Source organism: Palaemon carinicauda, chromosome 13 (assembly GCF_036898095.1).
Source record: "Palaemon carinicauda isolate YSFRI2023 chromosome 13, ASM3689809v2, whole genome shotgun sequence".
Lineage (NCBI taxonomy): Eukaryota > Metazoa > Arthropoda > Malacostraca > Decapoda > Palaemonidae > Palaemon > Palaemon carinicauda.
This window is the reverse complement of record NC_090737.1, coordinates 82,440,660-82,458,159: the sequence shown is the minus strand read 5'-3', so window position 1 is coordinate 82,458,159 and position 17,500 is coordinate 82,440,660. Positions and strand designations below refer to the sequence as shown.

General features: G+C 37.3%; 1 protein-coding gene across 1 annotated transcript in view; it reads left to right on the top strand.

Moving 5' to 3' along the window:
• The window catches only part of LOC137652328 (gamma-aminobutyric acid receptor subunit beta-like), a 268,861-nt gene that overhangs the window by 197,353 nt on the left and 54,008 nt on the right, over positions 1-17,500 (top strand). Inside the window, 2 exon segments of the mRNA XM_068385671.1 lie at positions 17,241-17,308; positions 17,310-17,387. Coding sequence (XP_068241772.1) covers positions 17,241-17,308; positions 17,310-17,387 — 146 coding nt within the window.

Here is a 17,500-nt window from a genome sequence, read left to right as displayed (position 1 = left end):
TATAATTATCAAAAAAAAAAAAAAAAAAAAAAAAAAAAAAAAAAAAAAAACATTAGTACGTCAGCAGTCTATTCATCTAAGAGCAATGCATTATGAAAATTATAGATGTAGTTGGATAGACGTGGGCCTATGGACAAAATAGGCGTACGTCTACAAATCATTGGTACACCAAAACCTTTACCTAGTGTTGGAATTTAGGACATTTAAAAAAACAATAATAAAAATTTTAAATAATGAAATAATTATGGTAAACATTGACATAACTATATCAAGTGGAAGGTGGTTGTATCAGCAAAACTAATGATAAGGGTCCATCATGTCCTTAGTGGGTCCTACCGGTTGAGGCTAAACATGTTATATAGGGAAAATGCCCCCACCAGGCTATGTTGAGTTAGTGAATAAGGTCTCCCCTGCCATGTCCCTTTCAGGCAATGGAGCCATTTGTCAGACATGATAATTGGTAATAACCTGATAACAACTTAGCATTAGCAACGTTACCAATGATACACAGTGTTACCAACGATGACTCGGATTGTTAAGGTAATATTACCGGTTACACAATATATAAATAGTACAAAAAGAGTACAGAACCTAACAAACCCACCTAATCTAACCTAGTAATTGACAGGTCACAAACATCAGGTATTTACTGAGAACAGTAAAACTAGCCTCGATACGAATGATACACAGCGTTACCAACGGTACGGTGACATTACTGGGGATAGTAATGCTAGATATTTCCATACGTATTTTAAATAATTTTTCAATATAAGTTTTACACAATATATAAAAAGTACAAAAACGGTACAGAACCTAACAAACCCACCTAACCTAACCTAGGAGTTCCCAGGTCACAAAACTCACGTATGTAATGAGAATGTTAAAATAAGCAACGTTACCAATGATACACAGTGTTAACAACGTTACAAAGGCATTGCTAATGGTAGCAATGCTACGGTAATATTATTATGTATATTTTAATGAATTGTTCCATACACACTTTACACAATATATAAAAAGGTAAAAAAGGGGTGTTGGTCACCCCTGCATATTCCCTATATAACATGTTTAGCCTCAGTGGGTACCTAATAATATCAATACCCTAATATCTCAAGAGGGTCTGCCCCTCTCTTTTATTCTTCTCATGTACTTCTCTTTCTCCCTATTTCCTTAATCTTTCCCATCCCGAGTACCTGCCTTTGAGCTATAAACTGGATTGTATCCAGGGGTACTCTTCCTTTCCCCATATTCCCCACTTCCCTATTCTTATTATTATTATTATTATTGTTCGGTTGGGTAGCTGCCCACTGGGGACACAACCCGCTGAGGACAGTAGCACTTTCGGTACCGTTGAAATTCATCGAATAAGCTTAACCTCAAATTTACAAATATATTTTTGAAGAAAGGCAGAGATGAAAAACGATATATTAAATAAATTTTGTTTAGAATAAAAATCAAAACAACACTAAATAACACAACTCAAAATCCCGTAAAACGGAAGTAAAATGGTCGAAGTGATTAGTTTAACTAACCTGGTTGGTTACTCTATGGTTAAGCCACCTTCATCGAAAAACTTGTAACACAGGTGAAAACACTTTCATTTTAAATGGTTAATTCCTTGACGTATATAAGAATGTGATATCATTTTGTATATCAAATAAACATTTTCAATACGTTTACACGCAGAAAGCACGGCACTACGAGGAAAAGAAAACTGGATTACGTGAGACACGACTTTGCCGGATTACGTGAGACACGACTTTGCCCGCTAGTCTGGTAGATTTATGTGTATTCTTCCGCTATCTACACGCTTATCGTCTAATGCAATTCCTTGCAGAATAGTGATTATAAAAAGGAAGAAATAGAAAGGATAGTATAAAAAAAGATTTAGAAGCACTTAACCGAATGATATATTATAAACATGAAATAAAACAATGAGGTTAACGAAAAACTGAGTGAATGGTGTTTGGTGGTACTTGGAACTAATGCTTTAGTTTAGGGTTCCACTTCAATACATGCACACCAATATTATTAACCTTGGAATAAGGGTTGTTTCAACGTTTCAGAATAAAAGGAATGATATGGACCTGCTTTCTATAGCAATGAAGCAACACAACGGAAGGTGTACTGTGTGTAGTGGATGTTTTGCAAAGCGACTAAGACGCACTACTTTCTTGCGCGCAATAATTGAAAGCGTATAACGAACCAGAGAAACATGCCAAAACGGGATATCTGGACACTACGAATACTTCATAGCTGTATAAATAAATGTTTTGGTTATGAAATGCTGTATTTTTTTCTGTAAAATTCGGGCAACTTTTCTAATTGAAACCAAAATTGAATATAAAGATTGCACTATTTCTATCCCGGTATATTATAACATGGTGATTGATATTCATAGAAAAGTCTATCGCTTAAAAATTTTTCCAAATGTGTCAAATAAAGGAACTGATTGGTTGCTTATGAATTGTGAAGATTACAAACCCAAGATAGAGCTACTGTATCCCCTTTTCAATTGGACTTTGGTTTGGAAACATGTAAACAACAACTATATTGATAAGAACAGCAAGGAAATACTTTACAGGTATACTCATGAAATACTGAATACAAATTTAATGACAGGCTGTACATCATGAATTTAACAAATGAGAATAAATGTCTTTTTTGTGGTGCTGTAGAAAATAACATGCATTTTATTTATTATTGTCCATCACTGAAGCAAATAATATACTGGTTTAAGACACTTGAAAAATTGTTGTAAGATCAAGACAAACAGTTTGCTTAAGATTTTGAAATTAGACTTTGAAACTGTGTCAAATAAGGATGAAAATACTACAATGGTTTTGATATCGGATTTTTTAGCAGGAGTGTGGTATGGAGAATCTATAGGATTGTTAACGGATGACCTAAATTTACTTATATTCATTAGAAATAGAATGTTAAAAACCAAAATTTTAATAAGAAATACTTTCAAAAAAGAATTAAAAAGACTATTTACGAGAGAGTACATTTATGAAAATTACTTAAATATGTAACATGATTATAAGTTAAGAACGTTTGTGCAATAATATTTATTGCATATTATATATTTATTAATTGATTTAATTTGTATTGAGTTGATTTATAACTTTATAAAGAAATGTTAAGTTCATGTATGTTTTTTTTTTTTTTAAGAATGATTACGTATATAATGTAAATTGCTAAAATGTAATTGTATTTTTGTAATAAAAGGTAAAAAAAAATACTTCATAACTACGTAATTAAATAATTAAAACCATTGATGAAAAAAAGGGAAATAACACTACGAGCCATACGAATTTCAATATGTCTGGATTCATTCACCAAATGGAAAAAAATACGTCAAAAGTGAAGCATCAAGAAATGTACGTAATATCGCCTCTATGTGTTGTTCAATATGCCTTTCAAAAGAAAAGTGAAAAAAGCTATTGGAAATGGAAAAAGCAAAAACCGTTGAACCTTTTATAAATAGTAAAACGATGTAGAAAACGAAACTTTTTACTGCGATTGAAATGCTTCCTTGTTCTCTCTCTCTCTCTCTCTCTCTCTCTCTCTCTCTCTCTCTCTCTCTCTCTCTCTCTCTCTCTCTCTCTCTCTCTCTCTCTCTCTATATATATATATATATATATATATATATATATATATATATATATATATATATATATATATATATATATATATATATATATATATATATATGCAATGTATATGCTATATATATGTGAGTGTATGTGTGTCTGTGTGTGTAATTTCAGGATTTTAGGGCAATGGTGCTACAACCATGTCTTTCATTACCTTAGTAAGCATTAAAGACACGGTTGCTTAACCAATTTACTTCACTACCTAGCATCTAAACTAGGATTTTAGGATAAGGAAGCTGAACCCATGCCCTTTTTCACCTTGGATACATCCACCATTGTAAACTAAGCTATTCTCTCAGGATAAGGTTGCTAGGCCTATACTTTTTATCACCTTGGTTGTAAACCACCAAGGCCAACTAAGCTAGTATTTTAGGATAAGGTTGCTATACTCATACCATTCTTCACCTAGGTTCTTATTACCACAATTATCTAAGCTACTCTCTCAGGATATGGCTTCAACCACCATAGCTAACTTAGTAAGTCTTTTAGGATAAGATTATTTGCCCCCTGCCCTTTATCACTTAGATTCCTGTCGCCATGACTATTTGAGCTAATCTTTTAGGATAAGTCTGTTAGACCCAAGTCCTTTATCACCTTGGTTCATACCACAGTAATTATCTAAGCCTGTCTTGACATTAAGTTATTGGATCTGTACTATATGTACCTTAATTATGAATACCACAGACATTTAAGTTCCTGAACTAATGTCTTTCATCTAAATGATTCATATCACCACACCCATCTAAAATAGTAATTTAGGATAAGGTTGCAAGGCCTGTCCTTTATCACTTTAGGTTGTAACCACCACAGTCTTCTAAGCTAGTCTTTAAGGATAAGGTTGTTGGAACCATGTCATTTATCTATCTCATTGGTTTCTACCACCTCATCTATCAGAGCTAGTCTTGTAGGATAAGGGGCTGGGCCCATGACCTTTATCATCTTGATTCCTACACCCAAAGCCGTCTATGCATGCACATTAGGGTGAGACTGTTGAGCTCGTGTTGTTTATCACCTTGTTTCTCAACACCACAGCTATCTAGCCTAGTCTTTCAGGATAAGGATGCTAGATTCATGCTCTTGGTTCTCACCAATATAGCCATGTAGGTTAGTCTTTTCGGATAAGGTTTCTGGACTCTTGTCCTTTTTTACCTTAGGTGCAACACCACCACCACCATCTAAGCAATTCTAGGATAAGGATATTAGGCACATGCCTTTACCCCTTAATTGCAACGACCACTACCATCTATGCTAGATTTGTTGGTTAAAATAGGTTGACCCATGCACTTATCCCAAATGTTGCAGCCACCCTTTAAGAAAGATTTCTACGATATGTTTGTTATATACCTGCCATGTATCCCCCGAGTTGTAACAACTTCAAACAGCTAAAGACATTTTTGAGGAAAAATTGCTAGATTCATGCAATCACCATAGGCATCTAAGCAGCAAGACAAATGGAATATTACTGCTTGATTCATGCCCTGTATCCTGCTAATTGTTAACAGCTCAAGCACCTAATCACACTTGCTATGATGAGGTTACTGTATCCATGTAAAGTCCTTTAACACTCTGATCAAAAGCTCAATATCAATCTAAGCTGATTTATAAAAGCTCAATAGCCATCTAAGAAAATTTATAAAAGCACAATAGCCATCTAAGAAAATTTATAAAAGCTCAATAGCCATCTAAGCAGATTTATAAAAGCTCAATAGCCATCAAAGAAAATTTATAAAAGTTCAGTAGCCATCTAAGAAAATTTATAAAAGCTCCATATCCATCTAAGCAAATTTTCAAGAATGTGCATGCTAGACCTATACAACCAACACAGTCATTTAAAAAAAAATATTCTACAATACGATTACTAGACCCATGGCTTTATCACATAAGTAGGACTACCACAGAATCTAAGTTAAAACCAAACACACTCATTTAAGCAAGCCTTTTAGTATATGGTTGCTCGCCTGCCCATGCAATTTTAAACCTTGATTGCGACCACCACAGTCTTCTAGAAACCAGAACAAAATTCACTGCTCGTATCAATAGAAGCATATTCAGTACACAACAGGGTGTTCATCCTTGTCCAGAGTTGAACATGGGACCTCTCAGTTGGTAGGGGAGAATGGTGCCAGTTTGTAACATGAGGCACACACAAGTGTATATACATGTATTATACATACAATACATGTATATACACACTTGTGTGTATATATATATACATATATATATATATATATATATATATATATATATATATATATATATATATATATATATATATATATATATATATATATATATATATACATATATATATATATATATATTTATATATATACACACACATATATATATGCATGTATGTATGTATGTGTGTGTATAAGTAGATTAAGAGACCTGAAGAATTGTATGATTATGCAAATGTATTTAATGAAAAATAAAACGACATTTTGATAACAAACAAAAGGTATTGACGAAATCAACTCAGTTCGAGGGGCTTTGATGAAAAATTAAGATGAAATTTCATTAGCCACAGATTGAAATTCTACGTTCTTGAAGTTCTTCTTCCTTCCTATACCTCTATATTTAATTTGCAATATCCAGGTTGTCCAAAAAGTCTGGGACGTCAGGGAAAAGACATTTGAAGGTGGGGAAACAGAATTTGTTATTTTCGGATACAAAGAATTTTTCCCTTGATAAAAAAAAAAAAAATGAATTGAAAAATACTTATCAAGAGCTACAGAATCTTTCAGATTCTGTCTTTGAACAATGGTGTTCTTCCCCCATAAAGTTCTCTTGTCAAATTTGCTTTTAAATTGGATTAATTTTCCATCTTGAAAAATAGCTATTCATGTGGAATGATTGTAATCTGAGACACAAAGCTCTCATGTTAATAATCCTCAATTTTTTTACCTAAAAATTATTTTTTTTCAATATATTCTCTTGGAATTGATGTGCTACAACCTATGTCCTATCCTGAATACACACACACGCACACACACACACACACATATATATATATATATATATATATATATATATATATATATATATATATACATATGTATGTATGTATATATATGTAAACATACATACATCTATATATATAATATGATATATATATATATATATATATATATATATATATATATATATATATATATGTATACAGTGAACCCTCGTTTATCGCGGTAGATAGGTTCCAGACGCGGGCGCGATAGGTTAAAATCCGCGAAGTAGTGACATCATATTTACCTATTTATTTAACATGTATATTCGGACTTTTAAAACCTTCCCTTGTACGTAGTACTGTTGAAAAACCACCCTTTAATGTACAGAACACTTAATGCATGTACTACAGCACCCTAAACTAAAACAGGCACAAATATTAAAGGCGATTTTATATCATGCGTTTCCTAAACACCTAAAAAGCACGATAAAAAATGGCAACCAATGTTTTGTTTACGTTCATCTCCGATCATAATGAAGAAACAAACTCATTTAGTGTACAGTACACATATATGTATAGGTTAGTTTTTGCATCGATTATATTGATTATACAGTACTGTACTGTATGTTGATTTGTTTATTACCAATGTTTTAGTTTACGTATTTTTCTTAGGACTTCCAAATGAAATGTTTTTCTTTATGACGCCGCCTGAAACGACGGCGTGTACGCTCAGTAAACACCCACGCTCAGAACAAACAAGGCATTTAACGCGCATGATGATAGTGATAAATAATGATACAGTACATACAGTATTTACAGTAAAAGCATTTACAAAATATGTTACCTTACAAATATAAATTATACAGTATTGTACGTAGCAAAGCAGGAAAACAATTTACGAGAGAGAGAGAGAGAGAGAGAGAGAGAGAGAGAGAGAGAGAGAGAGAGAGATTGTTTTACGTACGTAAATGTAAATTTTAAACAAAAAAAATATGATAGGTTACAACATGTAGACTTTTAAAACCTTCCCTTTAACTTAATGCATACAGTACGTACATTACTAAACTATAAAACAGGCAGTAAGAATATTAAAGTAAAAAATAAAGATTGTTACTGTACTCACCACGAAAGAAGTTGAAGAAAAACTTGAATGGTGATGGCGATGAATTTGCTGCACAGTAGAAATGATGATGATGAAGCTGATGATGTGTTCTACTGTGCAGCCAATGATAGTATTTTACGTCTCTTCAGACGGAGGTGTCTTTTCCTGGGACACCTCTTCAACTTCTTCCTGGGAAACTTCAATTTCTTCCGAAGGCGTACTAGCAGGAGGAACTGGCTCTTTTTTGCGAGGCTGGAAGAACATTGTGATCGGAAGTTGTTGCCGCTGCTTCTTTTTTCGATCCAAGAGCATTTTGTAGGGAGTCATTATGTCATCAACCTTGTTGCAGAATTGCATCGAGCGAACCATATCCTCGTCCCACTCTTGCAACATTTCTTTCAACTCCTTCGCGTGGTTGCAGGCCTTGGCAAGCCGTTCTAATGTTAAGCCCGTTTCTTCGACATTTTCTTGGGTCTCTTCCTGGGTATCACTCTCTTCCTCACTTGCCGATTTCGTCAGGTCTTCGAGGTCTGCGTCAGTTAGGGGCTGGGAATGGCAGTCCAACAACTCGTCGACGTCTTCAGTCGTCATGTCGCCAAACCCGTCACCTCCAATTATGGCAGCCAACTGCACAGATTTCCGTATTGCAGAGTGTTGGATTTCCGACGGAGTAAATCCCTTGTCGTCGTAAACAATATCGGGCCACAACTTCTTCCAGCTCGCATTCACGGTTGCAGGTTTCATCTCTTGAAGTGCCTTCTGAATATTCTGCAGGCACGTGGCTATGGTGTACTGCCGCCAGTACGCCTTCAAGTTAAAATCTTCATCCTCGTCATCTTGGGCAGCATCCACACACGCAACGAAGTCCGCCAAGGTATTCTTCGTGTAGAGGGCCTTGAACGCCCTGATAACCCCCTGGTCCATCGGTTGAATTAATGACCTGGTGTTGGGTGGCAGGAACTCAACCTGAATGCCCTCATGCGACAGGTCAGTTGCGTGTCCACCAGCGTTATCCATAAGGAGAAGGATCTTGAATGGCAAGCCCTTCTCTAAGAGATATTTACTGACTTGCGGGATAAAACACTGGTGGAACCAGTTGGAGGTCAGCATCTTCGTAATCCATGCTTTTTGATTATGCATCCAGTACACGGGAAGGAGATTCTTATTTTTATTTTTCAAAGCGCGAGGATTTTTCGACTTATAAATAAGCCCCGGCTTTAACAAAAATCCAGCAGCATTGCCACACATCACGAGGGTAACGCGATCCTTGAATGCCTTAAAGCCAGAGGCTTTGGCTTCCTCTTTGAACAGGAAAGTTCGCGACGGCATTCTCTTCCAAAACAAGCCAGTCTCATCCATATTAAAGACTTGTTCCGGCTTGTATCCACCTTCGGCGATAATATTCTTGAACGTCTGGTTCACGTAAGTTTCAGCAGCGGCAGTGTCAGCGGAAGCAGACTCCCCATGCAGGGAAACGCTTTTCAGGACGAAGCGTTTCTGAAACTTCGCGAACCATCCTTTGCTTGCGGAAAAACGTTTCTGAGGCTGGGAATCAGTGGATGTCCCTGGTTGAGGATCATCTGCATCATCATCATCTTCAGCATGGTTGCCGTCGTCGTCTTTAGGTTCCTTTGCAGCAAAATTCTCATATAAACTCAAAGCCTTTGTTTGGATGGTGTTCGTATCCAACGCTATGTTCTTCTTCCGGCAGTCGGCAATCCACACAGCTAAAGCACCTTCCATGCGTACGATCGTTTTATTACGCGTTGTAACGACTCGCTTCGCTGATCTGCTAAAGGTGATTGCAGCCGTCTTTCTAATGTTCGCCTCGTCCTTTTTGATATAGCGAACGGTGGATTCGTTGATGCCAAAATGGCGGCCGGCGGCCGCGTAACTTCTACCATCTTTTAACATGTCGAGAAGCGTAACCTTCTCAGCTATCGTCATCATCCTTCGGTGGCGTTTAGGCTCACTACCAGCCTTAAGAGAAGCAGAACGCTTGGGAGCCATTACAGTAGGATTTACGTACAGTACTGTAACAAAAAGTTCAACTTAAAAAGGTCGCACACAGCACAGATTAAACTTCACAAACTTAAGAACGTCTACTCAGCGATACGCGGTAACAGAGAGTGAACGATCCAGCCCCGCGAGAACTTTGATGCTGCGGGTAGAAGATGCGGGCAAAACACCAATCACAGGCTAGATAACAAAACTTGAGTTCTGATTCGTCATCTATCAGCGCTTGAACCAATCACAACCCGTCTTACAGTACTATGATGCGTTGGTTACCTACTCATAGAAGATGCCCCGCGCATACTGAACGTACGTAGATTAAGTACAATACCGTAATAATAATAAAAAAATGATAATAATACTGTACAGTAATAATAATAATAATAATGATAATAATAATAACAATAATAATTTTATTAACAACAACAACAATAATAATAATAATAACAATAATAATAATACACACTTTACGTACGCTATTTTACGCCTCTCTCTCTCTCTCTCTCTCTCTCTCTCTCTCTCTCTCTCGTACGCTTATTCGAAATGTGATTTTTGCAACAAAGAATATTATTGGATGCAGTACTGTACTACGTACGTATACATACAAAAGATTCATGGAAAAGAAGCACATCCATTACAGTACACACCATTCTAATATGGTATGACTGCATCTGATTTGCGTTTCATGTTCGATTTAATTTTACTACGTACTGAATTATCGTATGATCACATTCTCTTTTCGTGTTTTATTTCTTTCTGTGCTGAATTATATATCATATGTAATGCAATGAACAATCAGTAAGAGCAGATATTACTAATTACAGTATTAATGGAATTACAGGTAACAAAATATCGTATTTGGGGGTCTTCAGATTTCGCGGTATTTTCGAATTTTCCGGAAAATCCGCGATATGTATATATATATATGGGTTATGGAAAAACCCCGCGAAGTGGTGAATCCGCGATTGTCGAACCGCGAAGTAGCGAGGGTTCACTGTATGTGTACATATACATACACACACACACACATATATATATATATATATATATATATATATAATCAAATATATTCAATTGGAATGGCTACAATTTGAAACAAAAAGCTCTATTCTCAATAATCCTTTTAAATTGGCTTAATTCCCTATCCAGAAACAATATTTTTTCTAATATATTCAATTGTAATGGATGTGCCTCGTAAACATTAATTTAACTTCCAGTATGAAAATATCCTTCTATCAAATACATTCAATTAAATATCCTTTATTTGTATGGATGCAGCATGAGGCGTGCTTGGTTAAGATACACCAAACCTAATTTGCTATCCACCTCCAAGTCAGGCATTCGTTATTGCCCTTAAATATAACATGAAATACTTCCCTGGCTTTCGTTATTGTTCCAAATTTAACATAAAATACTTCACCCATCTGAATGAGAATCTAAAAATGGTTATCTTAATCATGTTAATTTGGAGCGATAACCCTTCTGGGAACAAATTTAACACCAGAAAGCGGAATAGGGAAAATTGGCTCTTTATTCCGACACAACAAAGAGTCGACTTCCTTCACTAAATCTTACTTACTATAGTCTGTCTAGAATATCGTGAAATGTTGTGTAGCTCTTTGGTTGAGCCATACTTCAATATTTTCGTTTATTTAATCGTTTTAAAGTGGGAATATACTCGAGACCTACATTTTACTACTCAATAAGTTTTGAACATGTTGGCATAAACTCCATAGACAGAAGCACTATTTCTCCCTTGCTGTACTGTCTACGCCAAGAAACATAAAATAGACAAAAATCCGTACTTCCTTCGTACTGCCACGCCCGTATTCTACGCAGCCATCTGCGCGCAGCTGTGAAATAAAGTGAAATTCAATTAATGAAATAAACGAAAAGAGGCAATGTCTGAAATATACTCACAAGTATTTGATATTCCATAGAGTATATACTAAGTTTGAATTAAAGTAAAAATCAATGAATGGAACAGACAAAAAGTGGCATCGCTGGGAATCTAATATAAGTATCACGATATTCTTCACAGAATATATTAGTCACTGCAAAGTATCCAGGCGAAATAAGCCCTGTGTGATATACCTCCAAATGTCTGTATTTATTTGTTTACTAGTTATGTAATGGGTTGTTCGTAAATTATATTGTAATGGTAATTGGTTTCTAATGTAAATAAACAAGTGAGAGTTTTGTAAATACTTTTCTTCTGTATGTATGGAACGAATATTGTTAGTCTCTGTTTAGCCGTCAATTTGTATAGTAACCTCTTATTAAAGAGACCTATCATTGTTCGTGTTTCTTTGCCAGCCTACAAGAGATTAAACATGGCGCAGTGAGTAGGAACTGTTCTACTGGTGGAATGATCGTAGTCAGAAGTGATTCAGAATTTAAGATTTGATTGACACGATGGAAGTGCAACTAGAACAATTGACGGAGCTGCTGGCGAAGCAAGCGGACATGGCTCAGAAGAGGGAAGAACGTTTAGCTATGATGTTAGAAACTATGATGAGTGCTCAAAATGGAAATGTTAACGAAGATCGTCAACGAAGTGGAGGTGCTGAAATTTCGCAAAATGATGCACAGACCCGGTATAAAATTCCTCATAGTGCCACACCTGCACCTCACCTGTCATCGTCAGTCTCTTTGAAGGAGTTCGATGCTTGGCGGCATAAATTTGAAGGGTATGCAATGCTGACTGGAATTAAATCATTAACGCCTGCTGAACAAAGGTCGGTTCTCGCTTCTGTTTTAGATGAAGACTGGACACGAACATTGCGATATGGGCTCTCTTTTCCGGCTGATGCAGATCTTGAAACAATACTTAATGCCATGGAAAGTCACTTACGAGGTCAACGGAATGTAATCGTCGACAGGAGAGAATTTTACCTCAGAAAACAAGAAACTGGTGAAAGTTTCGACGATTTCCTTTGTGGTATCCGGGAAATTGCAGCATTCTGCGATTTTTGTTCATCGTGTATGGACAATAGATTGAGAGACCGTATTGTTGTTGGCACTCGTGATGAACAAGCTCTAAAACGTATGCTAGAAGAGAAGGACCTGAATCTGCAGAAGGCTGTAGATATTTGTCGATCTTCTGAGAGTGCTAATGAGAATAGCGCTACAATACGAGGAATGATCCCAGACAATATATCAAAAGTTTCACGGTACAAAAGGGACTACAAGAAAGCACCCAACAGTTTATATAAAAAGGAAAGATGCTTCAGATGTGGAAGAGATAGACATTCTGACATGAATGTTTGTAAGGCAAGGGACAAAAAGTGTTCCCAATGCAGAAAGATTGGACATTTTGCTGCTGTGTGTAGGTCAACAGGGAAGGAAACTTCTTCTTTGCTGAAAAAGAGTAAAGATTCAAAGCTAAAATCAACTGGTAGTAAACTCAACAGGGATGTACATAGGATCGTAAGTGATGTGTATGTTAACAGTGCCATTTCTCAAGCAACCCCGAAAGTTCAGATTCACATTACTCATCCTGCAGGGAACTCGTCTATACTATGGACACCGGATTCGGGAGCAGAAGCTACAGTCATGGGGCTCAATGTAGCGAGATCTCTTGGCATATATCCCTATATGCTCGAACCTTCTAAAATTGGAAAGCTTTGTTCTGCTGGTTACCAGACCCTTAATTGTGTAGGAGCTTTCACTTCACACCTTTCGCTTGGTGATCGACAAACTAAAGCTGAAATAACTGTGGTGAAAGAAGTAAAGGGAGCTTTATTGAGCTGGTTTGATTCTATTGCTTTAGGAATTCTACCGGAGGATTTTCCTGCTCAAATTAATTCTCTTCCCGTACGATTATCTGTAAATCCAGATGAAGAAAAGCGCTCAAAGGACTACAAAGAGAAAGAAGACTCTACTTGTAGGGAAGTTCATTCTCCTGTTGCACTTCCAAGGTGGCCTTATGAACGTGATCCAACTGAAGGAGAAAGGGCAGAACATGCTGCAGCTTTGGTATCAGCATTTCCTCGGGTATTTGGTGCCACAAAAATACTGAGGGAGATGCATGGAGGTCCTATGCATATAAAGTTGTCCGAAAATGTAAGACCATTTGCTGTGACAGCCCCGCGCACTATACCATACAGCTGGAGGTCTGAAATAAAGGATCAGCTTGATGAACTTTTGGAGAAGGATGTTATCTGTAAGGTTGAGCATCCAACAGAATGGTGTCATCCTATAGTGCCTGTTGCTAAAAAGCCAAATGGAGTAAGATTGTGCGTTGATCTCACTAAGCTTAACAGGTATGTATGTAGACCCACTTATCCTGTACGATCTCCACATGATGCAGTAGCTTTCGATAAGCACAGGAGCAATGTGGTTCTCTACACTAGATGCAAAAATGGGATATTTCCAAATCAAAATTGCAGAAGAAGACCAGGATCTTACATGTTTTATCACCCCATGGGGTCGCTATAAATTCAAGAGAGCAGTAATGGGACTTATTTCTTCAGGAGATGAATACAATCGAAGAGGAGAACAAGCTCTTGGTGATATACCATAAACTGTGAAGATAGTTGATGATATTCTTGCGTATGATTATTCTTATAAGGATCACCTAAGCCCATATTATTTCTATCTTGCAAAGAATGTGATGAATATGGGATAACTCTTAATGATCAGAAAATTTGCTTTGCAAAACGTGTTGTTGATTATTGTGGATATAAAATCTCAAGTCGTGGCTACACAGTTGATTCTCGCAAAGTGATGGCTTATTGCAGACTTTCCTGTGCCACAAAATATAACAGATCTTCGATCTTTTATGGGACTTGTGAATCAGCTTGGAAGTTTTTCTTCAGTGATTGCACGTGAAGCACAACCACTCAGAGATTTACTGAAGCAGCGTAATGAATGGTGTTGGACTGCACAACATGATTTGTCATTTAGGAGAGTGAAGGAAAGCACATACTGCACCCCCTGTACTTGCACATTTTGATGCAACTTTGCCAACCATGTTGCAGACAGATGCGTCACGACTGCATGGTCTGGGATTTGCTTTACTTCAAAAGCATGGAACGGACTGGAAACTAACGCAATGTGGCTCAAGATTCCTTTTCAGATGTTTGAAACAAGATATTCTGTGATAGAGCTGGAAATGACAGCCGTATTATGGTCAATAAAGAAATGTCATACTCACTCTGGCTGGATTACCTCATTTTGATGTTGTGATAGATCATAGACCATTGATACCAATTCTTAACAGTAAATCACTTGGTGAAATTGAGAAACCCAAGACTTCAACGCATGAGAGAGAGAAACTAAGTAATTTTAGTTTTACTGTTCACTGGCAGAAAGGAAGTGCTCATTGTATTCCGGATGCTTTTATCACGTGCACCAGTTCAGGATCCTACAGAAGAAAATTGTTTGAAAGACGATGGATCCACTGATCCTTTGCATGTTGCAATGGTGAATTCCCTCGACATGCATGAAGATGGCGTACTTCTAACACCTCTGAAGGACAAAACACTGGAAAAGATACGTGCTGCTGCTGAACAGGATGCAGAATACAATTCTCTTTGGGAGATTATCATGAAAGGTTTTCCTGAACACTGCCATAATTTGGAAGTAGAACTCAGACCTTTCTGGAATATACGTGATATGCTTGCTGTAGATGATGACTCTAATTGTTTATGGAGCAAGACTTCTTTATACCCAGGAGACTTCGACGTGAAACCCTTGAATGTCTTCATGATGGTCATCAGGGAATTGACCGCACTAAAAGGAGGGCGCGGCAAACTGTTTATTGGCCTAAACTTGACAGAGATATTGAGAATATAGGTTTTCTTCTTGTATCAAATGCCGTTCTCTCCAACCAAATCAAAGGAACGAACCTTTATGGCAAGAAGAAGATCAACCAAGTAGAGTTTTTTAATCTGTATCTGCAGATTATTTTCATGCCATGGGTTCGAACTTATCTTGTTTATGTTGATAGGTTGTCTGGGTGGCCTTGTATATCTTCCTGCCAGGGTATAGCTTCTGCAGCTAATCTAATCCGATCATTGAGGGCTATATTTTCAGATACTGGTGTTCCTGTGTTGTTGAAGACTGATGGAGGACCACAGTTTGCTGCATCAGCTTTTGAGACGTTTTCTATCTCGTTGGGGAGTAGAACATCGCATTACTTCGCCATATAATCCGAAGGCAAATGGACATGCAGAAGCATCTGTGAAAATTATCAAGAAGCTGATAATGACAACTACTAAGAAATGGGAATCTGGATGCGGATGAAATTTGCCCGTGGAATGTTAGAGCTTAGGAACACACCTCGTGCTGATGGCAGATCACCAGCCCAAAGTTTTATTTGGTCATCCCCTCAGGTCTTTTATTCCAACACATCGTCGCTCATTTGCCAAAGAGTGGCAAAGGAAGGCAGAGGAATGTGATGTTAAGGGCAGAGTATTTGCGAAGTCAGGCGAAGCAACGGTACGACAGTACTGCCAGACCCCCTTTCTCATTTGAAAATGGGGTGGTTATGTTGATGTTCAAGATCACAACACAAAACTTTGGATTCGTCCAGGTGTTGTTGTTGGCATTGGATCCAGGCGAGATTATCTTATAAAGTTTGGGCAGTGGACGTATTCTGTGGAGAAACCGGAAGTTCCTGAGACCACATCGACCTTTTCTACCAATATATGGATCAAGCCTTGATGCAACTAAACACTCCCAATAAACCAAAGGATGGGGAGAGGTCGCAAGATAATTCTACTGCTGAGGTTATTGAACAACCAGTTTCGCCTACACCCGCTCCACGTCGTAGTTTGCGGCAATAAGAAAGAACCTGATCGTCTACAAGTAAAATGGAACAAAAATACATATGAATAAGAAGGATCTTCAGACGCTAGGAGTTATATATTACCCTAGACGTCTTAGGGGGAGGTGTGGTGTGATATACCTCCAAATGTCTGTATTTATTTGTTTACTAGTTATGTAATGGGTTGTTCGTAAAATTATATTGTAATGGTAATTGGTTTCAAATGTAAATAAACAAGTGAGAGTTTTTGTAAATACTTTTCTTCTGTATGTATGGAACGAATATTGTTAGTCTCTGTTTAGCCGTCAATTTGTATAGTAACCTCTTATTAAAGAGACCTATCATTGTTCGTGTTTCTTTGCCAGCCTACAAGAGATTAAACAAGCCCCACCCCCTGATGACGTCATAGACAATCACGTTGTTTCCCACGTTAGCAGCACTCTATGACATCATCGGGGGCGTGCGGCTTATTTCGACCGGAATCTCTGCTGCGACTACTGTATAGTTGGGTCCAAGATCTACTGACCTTGGCTGGGTCATTAAACAGGCTGAAAATGCTTTAAACTCTAATAACCCTTCAACAGTATAAGCTTCTTTCCTTCGAAAGACCCTAACTAAATCACTAAACCCTAGATCAGAAATCATCAGACCCCTTCATGCATCTCACCTCACTTGTGTCAAGCATAATGTAACTGCCACAACCGAATTCAACACCCCCACTGTGAAGTAATGTTTCTTTATTTGTTCCAGGATTACACGATTACAATGTATCTAAACCAATACTGGAAGGACGAGAGACTGGCCTTCAGTTCCGGGGGAAGAGCTTTTGACGCTTCCAGGAGACTTCGCGGAGAAGATCTGGGTTCCAGATACCTTCTTTGCTAATGACAAAAGCAGGTGAGATAGGTTCCAGATACCTTCTTTTGCCAATGACACAAAAGCAGGTGAGATAGGTTCCAGATACCTTCTTTGCCAGTGACAAAAGCAGGTGAGATAGGTTCCAGATATCT